Here is a 20,721-nt window from a genome sequence, read left to right on the forward strand (position 1 = left end):
CCTGTCTGCAGACATCCAGGATGTACACCGTGCCGCTGTACGACGACCTGGTTGCCGGGGTGATGAAGTGCGTTGCCGTGGAGATTTTTAACCAGACTCAGCGCCGCCTGCATCCGAACCTCAGACGGACGTTACAGCAGATCCTGTTCCAGACCGCCACCGGCCCGACCAATCAGAACGCCCCTGCTCTGGCCATCGTATCCCCCTCCCCGCAGCCCGCCGCCACGGCACCCGCCGCTGCCGGGACTGCCTCTGCCATCGCTCTGCGGGACGTCAACGTCTCCGCGTGAAGCCCATCTTATTCTATCACGTGACGCGGCCGTGATTGGCCGTTGGTCACAGGTGAAGAGCTGAACGTGGTCAGATTAATCGTGTCAGCTGTTGCCGTGGCAACGCTCCAGACGCTCAAAGTTTGAACACTGATGAAGAAGAAAACTCCGCCAAGGGGGTCAAAGGTCACGGCTTCTGTATGATGACGCATCATGTGACTCTTTTATAAGGTTCATCAGGAGCTGCTCAAGCCGCGGCTGGCGGCCCTCAGACGGCTCCTCTGATTGGTTCAGAGTCTCTGGTCGACTTAAAGTGCAATTTAACAGATCGCTTGGAACAAGAGTTCTGTGTTTGGACTGATCGGCTCATTATCAGCTGATTCCACCCGTCAGCTGATCGATCGGCTCCCTGATCCAGGAAGCAGCCCGGAGGCTCGTTTCTGTCGAGGAAGCGGTCAAAATGATCAAACTACAGATTGTAAGATACAGATTGTCCGAAACGTGCCGCGTTGGACAGAAACGAGCCTCTGGAGCCGCCAACCCGTCCACGCCTCAGAGTCCGAGTTGGACCCGTTAACACGTAGCGAGTCTTTCACTACCTCCTGATTCTGACCTGCAGACCAGGACCCGGGGCACGCCGACGCTCTGTTCCACTTTCACTGTGTCACATGACTCAGCAGGAAACGCACACACCAGCAGACTTCACCCGAGTGGCCTTAATGCTGTGTTCACTGCAGCTGGGAACTGAGAGTTTTTAGTTCTTCTTTGTCCCTTTAATGTCGGTTCTGCCTGTTTTTACCTTCAGTCAGCAGCAATAAGTCCAGACGCAGTACTGAGAAACACATGGGAAGAGGACACGTAGCACCTGCAGGACCAGAGGCCAGCAGGAACCGAACTGGTCTGAGACAACAAAAGCTCTGCTGCTGCTCGGCTGGTAGACCAGGGTCAGTACTGGATCACTGTGAGACTAGGGATCCAGTACTGGATTACTGTGAGACTAGGGATCCCGTACTGGATCACTGTGAGACTAGGGATCCCGTACTGGATTACTGTGACACTAGGGATCCAGTACTGGATTACTGTGACACTAGGGATCCAGTACTGGATTACTGTGACACTAGGGATCCCGTACTGGATTACTGTGAGACTAGGGATCCCGTACTGGATCACTGTGAGACTAGGGATCCCGTACTGGATTACTGTGACACTAGGGATCCAGTACTGGATTACTGTGAGACTAGGGATCCCGTACTGGATTACTGTGAGACTAGGGATCCCGTACTGGATCACTGTGAGACTAGGGATCCCGTACTGGATTACTGTGAGACTAGGGATCCCGTACTGGATTACTGTGACACTAGGGATCCCGTACTGGATTACTGTGGGACTAGGGATCCAGTACTGGATTACTGTGGGACTAGGGATCCAGTACTGGATCACTGTAAGGTTGGCTGTGAGTGTAAAGAAATTATAATATTTTTATTTACATGTTCAACAAATGAAAGATTGAGAAACGTCCCACTTTTCCCAGCTGTCAGTGAACGCCTCTGTAATGAATGTTGGACTACAAATAAACACTTGAAACTACAGATTGTGTTTTTTATTTACTGCCTCAGTGTTTCCAGGACCTTTTGGTGGGCCCTTGAGGATCCTTGAGGAGTTCCAGGCAGTTTTTTTTTTTTAGATTCACATCAAATGCTTTTACTCTTGAAAGCTAGCACTAAAAACCGGAAGTGTAAAGTCGGAAGTCTTCGTCACAAGTCGGCAGTTTTCGAAACATATAGGAAGATGTGATGCCTTCAAATTAAAAGCAGGGTATTGCAGACAGGAAGAGTCAAATAAAAAGCTGTTTCCAGTGTTTAGAGGGTCCGGATCCTCCTCTGCACACAAAATACAAGGAGTACTACAGGAGTACTACGGGATCACAACGGGATTTAAAATATTTGTTTTTAGCAGAACCTATAACCTTTAATTAGTCTGCTGCTTTGTGACCAACTTTACTTTTACGCATATTTTTTTTCTTTTTTATATTGATGCTTTTACCTTGTATCGCTTAATGAGACTGAGATTCGCCTCACATGTGAAGTGTCATAAATAAAATGTATTTTAATTATTAATATTAATAACAATAAAACTACAGATGACCAGAGACGTGCTTTAGTATTGAAGTAGCTCTGCTGACAATTGGATTCAAGTTACGGGTAAAATATTGCTGTGATAAAATATAAATGCTTCAGGTTGGATCAGGACGGTCCTGCTTTGAATTCTGTGATAATAACAGACACTTTAATTAACAACAATATTATAATGACAAAGACATCTGTATTGATGGAGCTCGTGTTCTTCACACAAACCAGCAAATTAAAACCAATAAATGATCAAAACATTAAAACTGTTTCACGCTGAAGGATTCGGACTATAAAGACCCCCCCTCAGGTTTATCTTGAAGGGCTTCAGGCGGAAGTGGTGTATCTGACTGTTTCGGTCTTGACGTGGCTTCCGGAGGAGACTGTGAGCATCGGCGACCTGCAGCAGCTGGACCAGCTCATCTGGACCAGAACAGACCGGAGACCTGCGGGAGCGACAGAGACAGAGTCTCCCTCTCCGGACCGTGCCGGACCGCGCCGGACCGCTCCGGGCTTCATGGGGGACAGCATGGCGGAGGATACGCGGGTCATTTACCACCTGGAGGACCAGGAGACCCCCTACCTGATCCGGATCAACGTGCCCGCGCAGCGCGTCACACTGGCGGACTTCAAACAGGTCCTGAACAAACCGAACCTCAAGTTCTTCTTCAAGGCGGTGGACGACGACTTCGGGTGAGTCACGCGATCGATGGTGTTGATAAGAGTGATCAGCGTTACATCATCATCATCGTCAGTCAGCTGGTAACAACATGAAGCCTGACATGATTGTTAGTGATGCGTTTCCTGTTTACACGTCGGTTCATTTAAAGTGTGGAAGCGCACACACATGTTGGCCTTACTGTCCCTGTGTAAGGCCTGAACCTGAACCCTGAAACCCGGTCTCAAACAGCCTTTTAAACTGGTGGGTCCAGCTGTTTGGGCCCCATGAAGCTGTGGGGCCCCACAAGTTTAGTGGAATCCCGTTTTTTGACCCTACAAATCCAGTAAAACAAAAACACACACACACACTGCAGGCAGATTTCGTCAGAGTGAATATTAAAGAGCTTCTGGTTTCAGCAGACAGTCTGTTATATAACTCTGTGTGTGCGTTGGATTATAGAAAGATTAAACTCTGTCTCTGGTTGTAGAAATGAAACAGAACAGCAGGCTCAACTCTTTAAAGGTCCCGTATGTTTGTTCAGCATAAATCTGTTTCCTTGAAGACTGTGATGATGATGAGGATGGTGCTGCTGCTGATGATGATGGTGGGTGATGATGATGAGGATGGTGGGTGAAGATGATGAGGGTGAATGGTGATGATGATGATGATGAGGGTGGGTGATGATGATGAGGATGGTGCTGATGATGATGATGATGGTGGTGATGATGATGATGGTGGGTGATGATGATGAGGATGGTGCTGATGATGATGATGGTGGGTGATGATGATGGTGGGTGATGATGATGAGGATGGTGCTGATGATGATGATGGTGGGTGATGATAATGATGGTGGGTGAGGATGAGGATGTGCTGATGATGGTGGGTGAGGATGAGGATGTGCTGATGATGAGGATGGTGGTGGTGATGATGGTGGGTGATGATGATGAGGATGGTGATGAAGATGGTGCTGATGATGATGAGGATGGTGGTGATGATGGTGCTGATGATGATGAGGATGGTGGTGATGATGATGAGGATGGTGCTGATGATGATGGTGGGTGATGATGATGAGGATGATGATGAGGATGGTGGTGATGATGATGAGGATGGTGGTGATGATGAGGAGGATGGTGGTGAGGATGAGGGTGGGTGATGATGAGGACGGTGGTGGTGATGAGGATGATGATGATGAGGGTGGGTGATGATGATGATGATGGTGCTGATGAGGATGGTGGTGGTGAGGATGAGGATGGTGGTGATGATGAGGGATGGTGGTGATGGTGAGGAGGATGGTGGTGGTGAGGATGAGGATGGTGGTGATGATCAGGGATGGTGGTGATGATGAGGATGGTGGGTGATGATGATGAGGGTGGGTGATGATGATGAGGGTGGATGGTGATGATGAGGGTGGTGCTGATGATGATGAGGATAGTGATGATGATGATGGTGGGTGATGATGAGGGATGGTGGTGATGATGAGGATGGTGACAAAGATGGTGGTGGTGAGGATGAGGATGGTGGTGATGAGGGTGGGTGATGATGAGGATGGTGATGCTGATGATGATGGTGGGTGATGATGATGAGGGTGGACGGTGATGATGAGGATGGTGCTGATGATGATGAGGATAGTGATGATGATGATGGTGGATGATGATGATGAGGGTGGGTGATGATGATGAGGATGGTGCTGCTGCTGATGAGGATGGTGCTGATGATGATGGTGGGTGAGGATGAGGATGGTGGTGGTGATGAGGATGATGGTGATGACAATGGTGGGTGAGGATGAGGATGTGCTGATGATGAGAATGGTGGTGATGATGATGATGAGGATGGTGCTGATGATGATGGTGGGTGATGAGGATGAGGATGGTGATGAGGATGGTGACGAAGATGGTGGTGGTGAGGATGAGGATGGTGGTGGTGATGATGAGGATAGTGATGATGATGGTGCTGATGATGATGAGGATAGTGGTGATGATGATGGTGGGTGATGATGATGAGGATGGTGGTGATGATGAGGGATGGTGGTGATGACGAGGATGGTGACGAGGATGGTGGTGGTGAGGATGAGGATGGTGGTAATGAGGGTGGTGAAAAGGATGGTGGTGGTGATGATGACGATGGTGGTGACGAGGATGGTGGTGGTGATGAGGATGGTGGTGATGAGGATGGTGGTGATGAGGGTGGTGGTGATGAGGATGGTGGTGATGATGAGGGTGATGATGATGGTGGTGGTGGTGATGATGATGATGAGGGTGATGATGATGGTGGTGGTGGTGATGATGATGATGAGGGTGATGATGATGGCGGTGGTGATGATGAGGATGGTGATGATGATGATGAGGATGGTGATGATGATGGTAGGTGATGATGATGATGGTGGGTGATGATGATGATGATGGTGGGTGATGATGAGGATGGTGATAAGGATGGTGGTGGTGGTGATGAGGATGGTGGTGACGAGGATGGTGGTGGTGGTGATGAGGATGGTGGTGGTGATGATGGTGGGTGATGATGAGGATGGTGCTGATGATGATGATGATGGTGGGTGATGATGATGAGGGTGGGTGATGATGAGGATGGTGGTGGTGATGAGGATGGTGGTGGTGAGGATGAGGATGGTGGTGATGATGAGGGATGGTGGTGATGATGAGGATGGTGAGGAGGATGGTGGTGGTGAGGATGAGGATGGTGGTGATGATCAGGGATGGTGGTGATGATAATGAGGGTGGGTGATGATGATGAGGATGATGATGATGAGGGTGGGTGATGATGATGAGGATGGTGCTGATGAGGATGGTGGTGGTGAGGATGAGGATGGTGGTGATGATGAGGGATGGTGGTGATGATGAGGATGGTGAGGAGGATGGTGGTGGTGAGGATGAGGATGGTGGTGATGATCAGGGATGGTGGTGATGATGATGAGGGTGGGTGATGATGATGAGGGTGGATGGTGATGATGAGGATGGTGCTGATGATGATGAGGATAGTGATGATGATGAGGGTGGGTGATGATGATGAGGATGGTGGTGATGATGATGATGGTGGGTGATGATGATGAGGATGGTGCTGATGATGATGAGGATGGTGATGATGATGATGGTGGGTGATGATAATGATGGTGGGTGATGATGATGAGGATGGTGCTGATGATGATGGTGATGATAAGGGTGGGTGAAGATGATGAGGATGGTGCTCATGATGATGAGGATGATGATGATGAGGGATGGTGGTGATGATGATGATGGTGGGTGATGATGATGAGGATGGTGCTGATGATGATGATGGTGATGATGATGATGGTGGGTGATGATAATGATGGTGGTGATGATGATGATGGTGGGTGATGATGATGAGGATGGTGCTGATGATGATGAGGATGGTGATGATGATGATGGTGGGTGATGATAATGATGGTGGGTGATGATGATGAGGATGATGATGAGGATGGTGGTGATGATGATGAGGATGGTGGTGATGATGATGATGACGGTGGTGAGGATGAGGGTGGGTGATGATGAGGATGGTGATGAAGATGGTGCTGATGATGATGAGGATGGTGGTGATGATGGTGCTGATGATGATGGTGCTGATGATGATGAGGATGGTGGTGATGATGATGAGGGTGGGTGATGATGGTGAGGATGATGATGATGATGGTAGGTGATGATGAGGATGGTGGTGATGATGAGGGATGGTGGTGATGATGAGGATGGTGCTGATGAGGATGAGGGTGGTGGTGATGATGAGGATGATGATGAGGATGGTGATGGTGATGAGGATGGTGATGATGAGGGTGATGATGAGGATGGTGGTGATAATGAGGGTGGTGGTGGTGATGAGGGTGGGTGATGATGATGAGGGTGGATGGTGATGATGAGGATGGTGCTGCTGATGATGGTGGGTGATGATGAGGATGGTGGTGATGTTGATGGTGGGTGATGATGATGAGGATGGTGCTGATGAGGATGAGGATGGTGATGATGATGATGGTGGGTGATGATGAGGATGGTGGTGATGATGAGGATGGTGGTGATGATGATGAGGATAGTGATGATGATGATGGTGGGTGATGATGAGGATGGTGCTGATGATGATGGTGGGTGATGATGATGAGGATGGTGCTGATGAGGATGAGGATGGTGATGATGATGATGATGGTGGGTGATGATGATGATGGTGGGTGATGATGAGGATGGTGACAAGGATGGTGGTGGTGATGATGACGATGGTGGTGACGAGGATGGTGGTGGTGATGAGGATGGTGGTGATGAGGATGGTGGTGATGAGGGTGGTGGTGATGAGGATGGTGGTGATGATGAGGGTGATGATGATGGTGGTGGTGGTGATGATGATGAGGGTGATGATGATGGCGGTGGTGATGATGAGGATGGTGATGATGAGGATGGTGGGTGATGATGATGAGGATGGTGCTGATGAGGATGAGGGTGGTGGTGATGATGAGGGTGATGATGAGGATGGTGATGGTGATGAGGATGGCGGTGACGAGGATGAGGATGGTGATGATGAGGGTGATGATGAGGATGGTGGTGATAATGAGGGTGGTGGTGGTGATGAGGATGGTGATGATGAGGGTGGTGATGATGACGATGGTCGTGATGATGAGGATGGTGACGAGGATGGTGACGAGGATGGTGGTGGTGAGGATGAGGATGGTGGTGATGATGAGGGATGGTGGTGATGAATATGAGGGTGGGTGATGATGATGAGGATGGTGCTGATGATGATGGTGGATGAGGATGATGGTGATGATAATGGTGGGTGAGGATGAGGATGTGCTGATGATGAGGATGGTGGTGGTGATGATGGTGGGTGATGATGATGAGGATGGTGCTGATGATGATGAGGATGGTGGTGATGATGATGAGGATGGTGCTGATGATGAGGATGGTGCTGATGATGATGGTGGGTGATGATGATGAGGATGGTGGTGATGATGATGGTGGTATTTTTATTTTATTATAACCTTAGTGTCCCGATGCCGGAGAAAAAAAATGTTTTCAGACGAGACTTGAAAGTCTGAAAGGAGGACGTTTATTCCATAGTTGGGTGAAGGAAGTGGTCTGATGATCTGAGACCTGGAAGAGTGAGACAGCGTTAAAGGTCTGAAATATATAACGGAGCCACTCCATGCAACCAGTGAAGAGAGTCCAGGATCAGGGAGACCTGGTCCCTCTTCTGGTACCAGTCAGTTTTTACATCATGTGACATTATATTCAGCCGACGCTTTTATCCAAAAAATAAAACAGTTGCTGCATCTGTCAGAGGTCACACGCCTCTGGAGCAAATGGGGGGAATTGAACTTGAGTCTTTCACACCGAAGGCATGTGCCTTATCCGCTGCTCCATCACCACGTACGAGAGACAGATGCAGATGTGTGTGTGTCAACAGGGTGGTGAAGGAGGAGATCAGCGATGATGATGCCCGGCTGCCCGTCGTGAACGGACGAGTCGTCTGCTGGGTAGGAAACACACACAGTAACGCACACACATATACACACACACACACACACACACACACACACGCACACGCACACAGAGTAACACACACAGTACACACACACACACACACAGTAACACACACACACACCTGATCCTCCAGGTGAGTCTCAGCGTCTCGTGTTTCCGTGTCTCTCCAGCTGGTGTCGTCAGAAACCTGTCAGTCAGATTTCAGGGGATCAGACGTTCAGTCTGTAGCCACGCCCACCAGCCTGGCCCCGCCCCCCGTGGAGAGGACAGGTGGGATCGGAGACTCCAGACCGCCGTCCTTCCAGTAAGTAGCTGTCCTACCTGCCTCCTGTTAGATTATAGTTTCTGCAACATGGCAGTAACTTCCTGTGAACACACCTGAAGGTGAATTCATTAGTACACCTGTCTCTCTCCGTCTGTCTGTCCGTTAGTGCTGCAGCTCTGAGTGGTCAGGATGAAGTTCAGGGGTCAGAGGTCAAACCTGAGGCGTCACCCCCACAGAGAGGAGAGAGAGAGAGCGCCAGAGGTGAGACCTCCTTTATTGTCCTTACCCAGCTGACATCACAGCGAGCCTCTGTCAGAGCTCTGCAGGACGGCACATGGTGGACAGAATGGACCGACCACAGGCAGTATAACAGAAGTGGGCGTAGCTGTCGTGACATCACCCTCTGGTTTGTGGACCGCAGTTTGGCTGTCTGGCCATCGACATCTTGTTTTTTGGAACCAGACGTGACCATGTTAGGACGAGAGGGCGGAGCTAGCTAGCTTGGTTAGCAAGGTGCATCTGTAATTCACGTTAACTGTGATATTAGCTGGGATGATAATTTTTGCTACCGACAAACAGGCTTAAAACTAAACGCACTTACTGAAAAATGAGCAGCCGACTCCTGATGAGCTTTTTCAGCGGCGCTGGTTAAATGTACACAGAGCAGCGGATACGAGTCACCTCTATCCTGATTGACAGGTCGCCGTGGTAGCGACTTGTCAGTCACCTTGTAGCCCCGCCCTAAAGCCTCCCCTGCTTCCTGGTCTGTGTTCCCCTAAATAGGACCATAATTTACCAAATGAACATCATGCTGTGTTACCGTGTGGCGAGGTGGCCTGGAACATGTTTGATCTGATTCTTCTGGCTGGCTTTTCAGTCCCGTCAGTCATCTTGCTGTCTGTGTCTCTGATTGGCTGCCCTCTCTGCAGATGGCCGTCTGAACGGCCACGCCCACAAGCCGGCTCAGCAGAACGGGGCGGGGCCAACAGGTGGAGGTGACAGCTCGTCAACTCAACAGAGCAGCCAGCTGGAGACGACCAGTTTCTGCTCGTCTGAGGAAGACTCAGGAGGAAGGTCAGAAACACACACACATACGTTTGTTTGTCTGTACTTGTGAGGACGCTCGTTGACAAACAGCGATATGAGCCCCAAAACCTGATTCCACCTTTAGAGCGTCTGGATGTTGCTCTGCGGTGTGTTCAAGTGCACTCTGACATTTTAAGAACTCATGAACGATGCTCACAAAAACATGGTCATTTTTTCTGGAACTGAATTGTTAAAGGGTCCTTGAACACAACATGAGGGGGGTTTTCAATTCCTCTGGCTTCAACATGAGACATTATAATATTTTCCACAAGGAGAAGACTTTAATTTGCATCTTAACTGCAATTAACTGTGAATAAAATATAGATTAGTTCATGTTTAAATGAAAAACGTGACCGAGGAACTGAAGTAGGTTTTTGTGCCCTGAGTAGTGTCTGCAGGCTTTATCTCAGGCTGTAAACAGCAACACCAGCCTGTATGTAGCCTGAGAGTTAAAACCCAGGGTTCATATCTGTTATTGCAGTATAAGTGTGACAAAACACTTTGATGCAGGTGACAGTTCTTATGTAAAAGTATTATCAATAAAATGTACTCAAAGTATCAAAAGTAAAAGTACTCTAAAAGAATTTTATATCATTTGTTTATTATCACGGTTGCATTGATGTCTGAGCCGCATTTCTCAATCAAAGCACACATTGTATAACTAATTTGTAATACATTTTAGTGAAGAAGTATAAAGAGGCATCAAATGGAAATACTCAGGTAAAGTAAAAGTACCTTAAAAAGAACTTAGTTCATTTCCACCTCTGTAGGCTAACCGTGTCCCCCTTTGTGCTAAGCTAGGCTAACGTATATAAAGTATCTGCTGCTCATTCTGTTTTCACTGCAAACCCAAACTCCTTTAACAAATCTGGCAGTTTTGTTTTCTTTCTTGAGTTTTGACAAAATAAAACCTCAGAAAATAAAATTTGACACATTTTAGAAAATGATTTGGTGTTCTGGTGAATTCGGCTGCCGTGGCATCAGCTCATGTTCCATATTTTTATTACAAACTAAATGTTTACATGTAACTCAGCAGTGACCAGCAGGAGGAGTTTCGGTGCAAACACACTGTAGAATCTGTGCTTTGATGGAGCTAGGCTAACAGTATTTGTGCTAAGCTAAGCTAAATGTCTGTACCGGACACACAGAGATGAAACTGGTAAAAATGTTGAGCTGCTCCTTTAAACATAGAAACTCTCTGACATCATCAGCAGCTGTCACTTTGATTGGTCAGTTTGACGATAACACTGACCTGCCCTCAGGTCTTCTTCTGCTCCAGTAACCCTGTTTAGACTTAGGTCTCCTCCTCCTGCTGCGATTGGCTGCTGCGGGTCATGTGACCGGCGGCGCAGCGTGTATTGTCCAGCAGATAAAAGAATCCTGGCTGATCTGAGAGCAGAAATAATCTGTTCCTGCGTCAGCCAACCTCAGAATAATCTGTAAATCAGACTCTGTCAGGAATCAGGAAGCTTTTTACTTTTTAACATTTTTTTTTTTACAGTTTTTGGATCCGTCTGGATTTTACATTTTTTACAGATTTATTTTTTTGTGTTTTTGATTTATCTGATAAACCTTCACAAATATTTGTAAGTTTTAGTTAGATATTTTTCATATATGACAACATTAATGTGATTCAGATGTTTTCTGTTTCTTTTTTATATTCTTTTATCTTTTAACTACTTTTTCTGTAAATTTTTGCTGCTACATTTATTTTTATATTTAAATTACAAAGGAATTTAAACTGAATTTTTAGAGGAATATTTTCTAGGTAATATTTCAGGCATTCCTACAAATATTTTTATTTTATTGTTGATTTTCACTCTTATATTTCTTCCTTTTGGTTTTAATTATAATTTTTTTATTATATCATATTCAGATTTATTCACACCTTGTTGCTTAGTAACCACGGAGTCACACCTTCACCTGTCAAACTGAAACCAGGTGCGTTTTTCCCCCACTGTGATGTCACACCAGGTTCAGCCAATCAACCGGGCAGAGCAGCTCCTCGCCACGACTCGTCAGGCGCCAACGCCGCCGCCACCGAAAACCCAAAACACAGCGGATGGAGAGGGTACACACACACACACACACACACACACACACACACACACACGTACGTTAATGACAGAGTTCTGTTTGTGCCTGTTAGTAAATTAATTAATTAATGAATCTGTTTGGGCAGAAATGATGATTCAGAGCTGAAGATTCCAGTTTTAAAGATTCAGATAAACAGGCAGTGATGCAGCGACGGGTCATCTTAAAGCCCGAGTCTCTGCATCGCTGCCACAGACTGTAGGCTCAGTGGTCCATCGGTGTCTCAGTAAGCCCTCTGCACGGTCTCTCAGGCGTTTAAAGCGACAGTAGCGAGCTGAGGGAAATGAACCAGCAGCTTCTCTTGTCTTCTGTCCTTCCCGTCTTACCTTTGATCTGTCTCTGTCCTGCTGTATCTGTGTGTCTGTCTGTGCGTCAGTCTGTGTCTTTCAGCAGTGTCACTGACTCCACCATGTCGCTCAACGTCGTCACTGTGACTCTGAACATGGGTGAGTACAGAGCGGACGGACAGTGAACGCCTCATCGCTGCCATCATGTTTCTCTCTCAGCTGTTTCCTGTTCAGCCAATCAGCCGCTGCGTAGAACAGACAATGTGTCCTGTCCTGTGAGTCTCTGCAGGTCTTAGCTGGACACATGTGGCGTAATGAGTTTTAGAACTGCATTTCCCATCATGCTTTGGGTGACGTTGTCATGCCAGTCAGTCAGTCAGCTGAAGGTCCATCTGAGTCAGACAGGAAGCAGCCAGCAGATACAGAAAGGAGATTAAAGAGTCACCTGTCTGTCTCTCTCTCCACCTGTCTGTCTCTCTCTCTACCTGTCTGTCTCTCCACCTGTCTGTCTCTCTCTCCACCTGTCTGTCTCTCTCTCCACCTGTCTGTCACTCAACCTGTCTCTCTCTCTCCACCTGTCTGTCTCTCTCTCCACCTGTCTGTCTCTCCACCTGTCTGTCTCTCTCTCCACCTGTCTGTCACTCCACCTGTCTCTCTCTCTCTCCACCTGTCTCTCTCTCTTTCTCCACCTGTCTCTCTCTCTCTCCACCTGTCTGTCTCTCTCTCCACCTGTCTGTCACTCCACCTCTCTCTCTCTCTCTCCACCTGTCTGTCTCTCTCTCCACCTGTCTGTCACTCCACCTGTCTCTCTCTCCACCTGTCTGTCTCTCTCTCCACCTGTCTGTCACTCCACCTGTCTCTCTCTCTCTCCACCTGTCTCTCTCTCTCTCCACCTGTCTGTCTCTCCACCTGTCTGTCTCTCTCTCTCTCCACCTGTCTCTCTCTCTCTCCACCTGTCTCTCTCCACCTGTCTGTCTCTCTCTCCACCTGTCTGTCTCTCTCTCTCCACCTGTCTGTCTCTCTCCACCTGTCTCTCTCTCCACCTGTCTCTCTCTCTCTCTCCACCTGTCTGTCTCTCTCTCTCTCCACCTGTCTGTCTCTCCACCTGTCTCTCTCTCCACCTGTCTGTCTCTCTCTCCACCTGTCTGTCACTCCACCTGTCTCTCTCTCTCTCCACCTGTCTCTCTCTCTCTCCACCTGTCTGTCACTCTCTCCACCTGTCTCTCTCTCCACCTCTCTCTCTCCACCTGTCTCTCTCTCTCTCCACCTGTCTCTCTCTCTCTCCACCTGTCTGTCACTCTCTCCACCTGTCTCTCTCTCTCTCCACCTGTCTCTCTCTCTCTCCACCTGTCTCTCTCTCTCTCCACCTGTCTCTCTCTCTCTCCACCTGTCTGTCACTCTCTCCACCTGTCTGTCACTCTCTCCACCTGTCTGTCACTCTCTCCACCTGTCTCTCTCTCCACCTGTCTGTCACTCCCTCCACCTGTCTCTCTCTCCACCTGTCTCTCTCTCTCTCCACCTGTCTGTCACTCTCTCCACCTGTCTCTCTCTCCACCTCTCTCTCTCTCCACCTGTCTGTCACTCTCTCCACCTGTCTCTCTCTCCACCTGTCTCTCTCTCCACCTGTCTGTCACTCCCTCCACCTGTCTCTCTCTCCACCTGTCTGTCTCTCCACTTGTCTGTCTCTCTCTCCACCTGTCTGTCACTCCACCTGTCTCTCTCTCTCCACCTGTCTGTCTCTCTCTTTCCACCTGTCTGTCTCTCCACCTGTCTGTCTGTCTCTCTCTCTCCACCTGTCTCTCTCTCTCTCTCCACCTGTCTCTCTCCACCTGTCTGTCTCTCTCTCCACCTGTCTGTCTCTCTCTCTCTCCACCTGTCTGTCTCTCTCCACCTGTCTCTCTCTCCACCTGTCTCTCTCTCTCTCTCCACCTGTCTGTCTCTCACTCTCTCCACCTGTCTGTCTCTCCACCTGTCTCTCTCTCCACCTGTCTACCTGTCAGAGAGGTATAACTTCCTGGGGATCAGTATTGTTGGTCAGAGTAACGACCGAGGTGATGGAGGGATTTATATCGGCTCCATCATGAAGGGAGGAGCGGTGGCAGCAGACGGACGCATCGAGCCTGGAGACATGTTACTGCAGGTACTACTGATACTACTGCAGGTACTACTGATACTACTGCAGGTACTACTGCTGGTACTACTGATACTTCTGCAGGTACTACTGATACTTCTGCAGGTACTACTGATACTACTGCTGGTACTACTGATACTACTGCAGGTACTACTGCTGATACTACTGATACTTCTGCAGGTACTACTGATACTACTGCAGGTACTACTGATACTACTGCAGGTACTACTGCTGGTACTACTGATACTTCTGCAGGTACTACTAATACTACTGCAGGTACTACTGATACTTCTGCAGGTACTACTAATACTACTGCAGGTACTACTGATACTACTGCAGGTACTACTAATACTTCTGCAGGTACTACTAATACTACTGCAGGTACTACTGCAGGTACTACTGCAGGTATTACTGCAGGTACAACTGATGCTGCTGTCATTGCTAACAGTAGTATTTGGTAGAGGTAATAATACTAACAGTAGTACTTCCTCCCGTGTGTTCTTCAGGTGAACGACATCAACTTTGAGAACATGACCAATGACGACGCCGTCCGAGTCCTGAGAGAGATCGTTCACAAGCCGGGGTGAGACATCTGATACTACTAATACTACTATTACTACTAATACTACTATTAATACTACAACTAATACTAATACTACTACACTGTTACCACTGCTACTACTTCCAGTGGTGTCTGAGTGCAGCCTGTGAGGAAGTGAAATGACCCTGACCATAATATTTTTGGCGGTTTGTAATCTTTGTCCCCCCCGCTGGCCGCTCACGGCGCCGCAGACCAAACAGCGAAGCAGCACACAGGACTGCTCAGGTGAAAACAGGAAATGTGATCCAGGAGACCAGGTGCACGTGTTAGAGGTTCATCAGAGGTTCACAGCCGTCTGACTCAGGATTCACATCTCCCGAAAACTTAGAAACGCAGAGCTGCTGTCGGTCTGAACGCCACCTTTCAGAGAAAAACCTCTGGAGGGAAACACGTCCTGCAGCATCACCACTTCCTGGTCGTCACGGTGGGCGTGTCAGCGCCCTCACGCTCGCTTAGTAGTGAACATCCTGCACTCTCTCCCGGTTTCAGCACTTTGCTTTAGTTTAGCATCTGTGAGGGAGAAAGAGCAGAGGAAGACCTCCTCAGACTTCATCCACGCCAGCAGACACTGAGCTCGCCGCCGCCGCCGCTTCGTTGTTGACTAAGCATTCTGTAGCTACGAGTCCAACCTAATTTGCATAAAGCTGTGCATGTCCGATATCAGCTCTGTCCATGTTCTACAGTCACATAAAGCTCCGCTCTGAAGTACTTCTGCAAATACTGCTACATGTACTACTAATAGTACTAATACCACTAATACTGCTGCTGCTACTGTCTCTGTGTACCTTTCTGTCTGTCTTTAGTCCGGTGACGTTAACGGTGGCAAAGTGTTGGGATCCAAACCCACGAGGCTGCTTCACACTGCCCAGGAGTGAGCCAACACACACACACATACACCTTTATACTACTGAGGACGCTCATTAGCATAATCTGTGACATCACTAGCCTTAACCCTGAAGCCCTGAGGACGAGAAAGGTCTTGTCCTGTCTGCAGTGTTTCCTGATGCAACATCATGTCTTTCTGTCCCCGAAGGCGAGCCGGTCCGTCCAATCGACCCCGCTGCCTGGGTGTCGCACACCGCCGCCATGACAGGGAGGCTCCTCCCACACTACGGTAAGACTCCCATCAGCCACTGCAGCGTGCATCCATCACCTGTCCGTCCACGACTCCAACTGTAATCTGCTGCTGTCTCTCAGGTGTGCACGAAGACCCCCACCTCACCATCCACAGCGACATCACAGCTGTAGTCAAGGCGATGGCCAATCGTGAGTCAGGCCTGGAGGTCCGGGACCGGATGTGGCTGAAGATCACCATCCCCAACGCCTTCATCGGTAAAACGCTCCGCACACGTTCCAGTCAGAACCAAACACAAGCTAGCGTCACACCTGAACACGGCTCACCTGTGTTTTCTCCCCGAGCTGTTGGCGACGCTGAGCGCCCGCCCCTCCTGCTGCACGGTGACGAAAACAAGTCAGTCGTTGGCGTCGTTTATGAACGCTTGAGGCAGGTGCAGGATATTTAACAGTAAGGTCAGAGTGCGGGGGGGGTCGGGCTGGACGGTGGGCCAGAAACTGGATTTCAAAAAGGGGACTGGTGTTTGTTTCCAGTTTGAAACAAAATGTCTACTTTAAATATCACCTTAGTAACGAAGTTACATCTCATGACAGACCTGGCACATATTTGTTGTTAATTGTTAATCTTTGTTGTTCTATATTTTTATATTTTGTCAATTTATATATTTATGTTCACGACATCCTCTCCTGTTGCAACACGTCAGCACAACACAAACCGGAGTAATGCTCATGTAAATATCTGCCAAAAGTCTCTATTCTTTTATAACTTGCATCTGTTTATTCCATATTTATATATTTCTAAATGTATTTATGTCGGCTGTATGTTTGTCTGCGTGTTGCATCTCATCACCAAAGCAAATTCCTCGTACGTGTAAAACATACTTGGCTGTAAAGCTCCTTCTGATTCTGATCTAACCAAACTGGGACATTTCACAACGTTAAGCACTACTTTTATTTTTATTTTTAAGTGTACCTGGACACAGATCTACAGGGTCTCCTGGCCGATGCTGCAGGGTCCTGTTTACTTCCTGACAAGTCACGCTTTTCCGTCAGTGTGGTTGATAAGATGTAAAGACTACAGTACCCAGGAGCCTCAGCAGTAGCAAAGATCAGCCTGTAACTTTACCTCCCGTCCGTCCGTCCGTCCAGGTTCTGACGTCGTAGACTGGCTCCACCGGAACGTGGAAGGTTTCACCGACCGCCGTGAAGCTCGCAGGTACGCGGGAAACCTGCTGAAGGCCGGTTACATCCGACACACCGTCAACAAGGTGACCTTCTCTGAACAGTGCTACTACGTGTTCGGAGACCTGTGTGGAGGTGAGGACAGAACCAGAGGCCCTGACGTACAGCGGGTCTTAAACGTCCCAGTGTCTGATAACCAGAGAACCCTTCAAAACGTCAGAGAGTATTTTTAAACCTGGGCTCTTTTTTCACAGATTGTGGAGCTGAAATGACTCGTAGGTATAAACGTTTGAAAGCTGTGAAGTAGACGCATTGGTTTGGTCAAAATGGCGTCCACAGGAAGAGCTTCTTGTGGCCAGAGACAACCAGGTGTGAGACAGCATCGTGGGAAGGAAACAGGAAACTGAAGTCTCGCTCTGAGATCTGGTGGGAGGAGTTTGTTGTGTTGGTGGAGGAGCCGCTAGCGAGACTTGATTTCCTAACGTTACTCCGGCACAACAGACTCCTCTCTGCAGCTCGGACTCTCGTTTCCACCGGCGTCTTCCTGCAACGGCTCGCCTCCCATGATTTCAACCCCGACATATTTCGAAACAGGGCCCAGGTTTACAAATACAGAAATGACCCTTTATTAATCACATGTGCACGCAAACACACAAGATGCTAGAAAGTGTTGCTGCAGGAACTGGAGCAGGTTCTGGTGAGGAACACCAGGATCTGACTTCAGGATTGATCCTGTCAGACCATAACACTGATGTGGTTCCCCCTGTCTGTCAGATCTGGGTCTGATGTCTCTGCTGGATCACGAAGAAGCCTCCATTCGAGACTGTGACCCGCTGGCTCCGGCTTCCGGCCCCCAGTGGCCCCCAGCCTTCCCGTACCAGTACCCCGTCCCTCACCCCTACAGCTCGCCTCACCCCCTCCACCAGCTGCCGGCCTGGGGGGGAGGAAGAGGAGGAGGAAGTCGGCACAGTGAAGGTGACAGCATGTTTTATCCTGACGCTAACACCGCATTTCTCAGCCAATCAGAAACCTGAATGTTAAAGACATTAAAGTTGAACTTTGTAGTGAAGAAACGCGCTCTGCAGAGCAGTTTATCCATTTGGGCTACTGTTGAAACATGGCGGCGCAACATGGCGACGCCCCTTTAAGAGGCACCGCGGTGTCTGTAGACAGAAAGTCTCATTCTAAGGTGATAAAAACATACCGGCTCTTATGGAAGCTCTTTACACACCACTGAAAACACAGTTAGGGATCTTATTTTGCATTGGGTGGTGATGGCGCAGTGGATAATACACATGCCATGTCCACTGTGAGTCCCTGAGCAAGACCCTTAACCCCTAGTAGCTCCAGAGGCGTGCGACCTCTGACATGTACAGCAGCTGTAAGTCGCTTTGGATAAAAGCGTCAGCTAAATGAATAAATGTCATATTACACACTGGACCTTTAAACAAGAAGTCAGTTTGAGTCTTTACAGTCTGTCCAGCAGCTTCTGTCCTCAGAGACTCGGTGCAGATCCAGAAACCTCAGGGGGGCAGACAGGAAATAGATGCTGTGTGTACAGAACAGACTGAAATAAAAATAGGAAGATTAAAACATGGAAAATGAGGATGGCGATATACTTTGAATACACGGCGTTGTACTGCGGTTACGCTGCGATATCATGTTTTAATGTGTACAGGAAGTCACAGCAGCGGCTCGGACTGCTGCGACGGTCAGAAGGAGGGAGGAGGAGGGAGCGGATCCGAACCGACCAAACAGGAAGTGGGAGCTTCGCCTGACACTAAGCTGGCGGCACAGTCACCCGGCGAGGACGGCACCCAGCAGCCCCCGACCTCTGGTCTCCGTGGTGACAAAGACTCAGAGGCCTTCCTGCCGGCCCCGTCGCCACCTCGAGGCCAGCGTCGCGACATTCCACCCTCCCGACAGTCCTTCTCCCTGGCCATGGGAAACCCCGGCGATTTCTTTGTGGATGTAATGTGACCCTGTGATGATGATGTCACGTCCTGTCAGGTGATTGATGATGTAACCTGCTTGTGTCACATTTGTAACTTTGAAAAACAAGACCTTTGTACACTGAGTCATATTTTAGTTTGACGGAGGCGACTGTGAGGAAGCCTGCGTTTGATTTCTTTCATTCAGGGAAGTTTCATTTCCACGTGCGTCCCGTGAGACACCTGGACCAAGGTGCTGGTTTGGGCAGTCAGTAACAAAGCACGAGTCCAAGAGTCCTTCTCCAGAACTCCAAGGCCAGATACTCGGTGAGAGCCTTCCTCTCCTGCAGCGACCGCCTCATTCTCAGAGGAACATTTCAACAGTATCCCCACACCAGCCCGGCACCTCTCACCCTGCAAACGGAGACAGTCCAGACCCGATCCAAGAGTTTGGTTTAACAGCAGGTCCAGTGCATATTTAGTCGCAGCATATGAGTCCTGCACCAAAAGGGTCTCAAGAACTAGTTCAGGCAGCCGTCTCTAGCCGGCGGTGGGCCAACACGGCACCAGGTCGGCAACTTTGTGGTTTCTTAGACACTTAGGTGAAGAGAGGAACAGGGCTGTGAACAGATCAGGTGGCGGTCAGACTGGCTCAAACTGACTCAGACTGACTCAGACTGACTCAAACAGACTCAAACAGACTTAGACTGACTCAGACTGACTCAAACAGACTCAGACTGACTCAGACAGATCAGACAGACTCAGACTGACTCAGACAGACTCAGACTGACTCAGACAGACTCAGATAGACTCAGACTGACTCAGACAGACTCAGACAGACTCAGACTGACTCAGACAGACTCAGACTGACTCAGACAGACTCAGATAGACTCAGACTGACTCAGACAGACTCAGACTGACTCAGACAGACTCAGATAGACTCAGACTGACTCAGACAGACTCAGACAGACTCAGATAGACTCAGACTGACTCAGACAGACTCAGACTGACTCAGACAGACTCAGACTGACTCAAACAGACTCAGACTGACTCAGACAGATCAGACAGACTCAGACTGACTCAGACAGACTCAGACTGACTCAGACTGACTCAGATAGACTCAGACTGACTCAGACAGACTCAGACAGACTCAGATAGACTCAGACTGACTCAGACAGACACAAACAGACTCAGACTGACTCAGACTGATCATTAAAAAGCAGAACAGCAGGGCTTTATTACGTTATTCAGTAGGATGTTAGCTAGCGTTAGCTAACTAACATCACATTAGGAACAATCTACAGCCTACAAAAGCTAGAAAACAACTCTTTTTGCATTAGAGTCAATGGAGCGCAGCCATAAAAGTGTCAGACCTCAGAGCGAGTCCTATACTGCGCTGTGATAGCCACGCCCCGATAGGCCATTCAGGGCGTGGCTTAGCAAAGGGTCAATTGGGAACATCTGGTCAAGGCCCCTGTCTGCAGGGTGGATTCCTACTTTCAGAGGAATTGTTTCTGCATCCAGG

General features: G+C 48.8%; 2 protein-coding genes across 3 annotated transcripts in view; both read left to right on the forward strand.

Moving 5' to 3' along the window:
- Nucleotides 1-1,858, forward strand: part of rnpepl1 (arginyl aminopeptidase like 1) — an 11,847-nt gene extending 9,989 nt beyond the window's left edge. Inside the window, exon 11 of the mRNA XM_038692462.1 lies at nucleotides 12-1,858. Coding sequence (XP_038548390.1) covers nucleotides 12-290 — 279 coding nt within the window. The 3' untranslated portion in view covers nucleotides 291-1,858. The remainder of the gene's footprint in view (nucleotides 1-11) is intronic.
- Nucleotides 1,859-2,636: 778 nt separating this feature from the next.
- LOC119882431 (segment polarity protein dishevelled homolog DVL-3-like) lies at nucleotides 2,637-19,964 on the forward strand. 2 transcript variants are annotated; one of them, XM_038692463.1, is made up of 15 exons: nucleotides 2,637-3,088; nucleotides 8,469-8,538; nucleotides 8,716-8,849; nucleotides 8,977-9,071; nucleotides 9,740-9,884; nucleotides 11,871-11,967; nucleotides 12,367-12,436; nucleotides 14,278-14,417; nucleotides 14,915-14,991; nucleotides 15,813-15,880; nucleotides 16,043-16,123; nucleotides 16,207-16,341; nucleotides 17,233-17,400; nucleotides 18,040-18,240; nucleotides 18,944-19,964. In XM_038692463.1, exons 1-15 carry the CDS (start codon nucleotides 2,913-2,915, stop codon nucleotides 19,243-19,245), a joined length of 1,959 nt encoding a protein of 652 aa, XP_038548391.1. In that variant the 5' UTR covers nucleotides 2,637-2,912; the 3' UTR covers nucleotides 19,246-19,964. The 2 variants fall into 2 exon arrangements, with proteins under 2 accessions (XP_038548391.1, XP_038548392.1); XM_038692464.1 differs by lacking the exons at nucleotides 12,367-12,436; nucleotides 14,278-14,417.
- The last annotated feature ends 757 nt before the right edge of the window (nucleotides 19,965-20,721 follow it).

Source organism: Micropterus salmoides, unplaced genomic scaffold (genome assembly GCF_014851395.1).
Source record: "Micropterus salmoides isolate LMB-PRFRI ecotype aquatic unplaced genomic scaffold, ASM1485139v1 Ms_hic_scaffold_3, whole genome shotgun sequence".
Classification (NCBI taxonomy): Eukaryota; Metazoa; Chordata; class Actinopteri; order Centrarchiformes; family Centrarchidae; genus Micropterus; species Micropterus salmoides.

What these genes read in the sequence shown, in the direction of transcription:
- LOC119882431 (XM_038692463.1), top strand. Translation starts at nt 2,913, where the DNA reads ATGGGGGACAGCATGGCGGAGGATACGCGGGTCATTTACCACCTGGAG. An exon ending in AAACACAGCGGATGGAGAGG is followed by an intron (nt 11,968 to 12,366) that starts GTACACACACAC and finishes TCTGTGCGTCAG; the next exon opens with TCTGTGTCTTTCAGCAGTGT. An exon ending in GTTCGGAGACCTGTGTGGAG is followed by an intron (nt 17,401 to 18,039) that starts GTGAGGACAGAA and finishes CCTGTCTGTCAG; the next exon opens with ATCTGGGTCTGATGTCTCTG.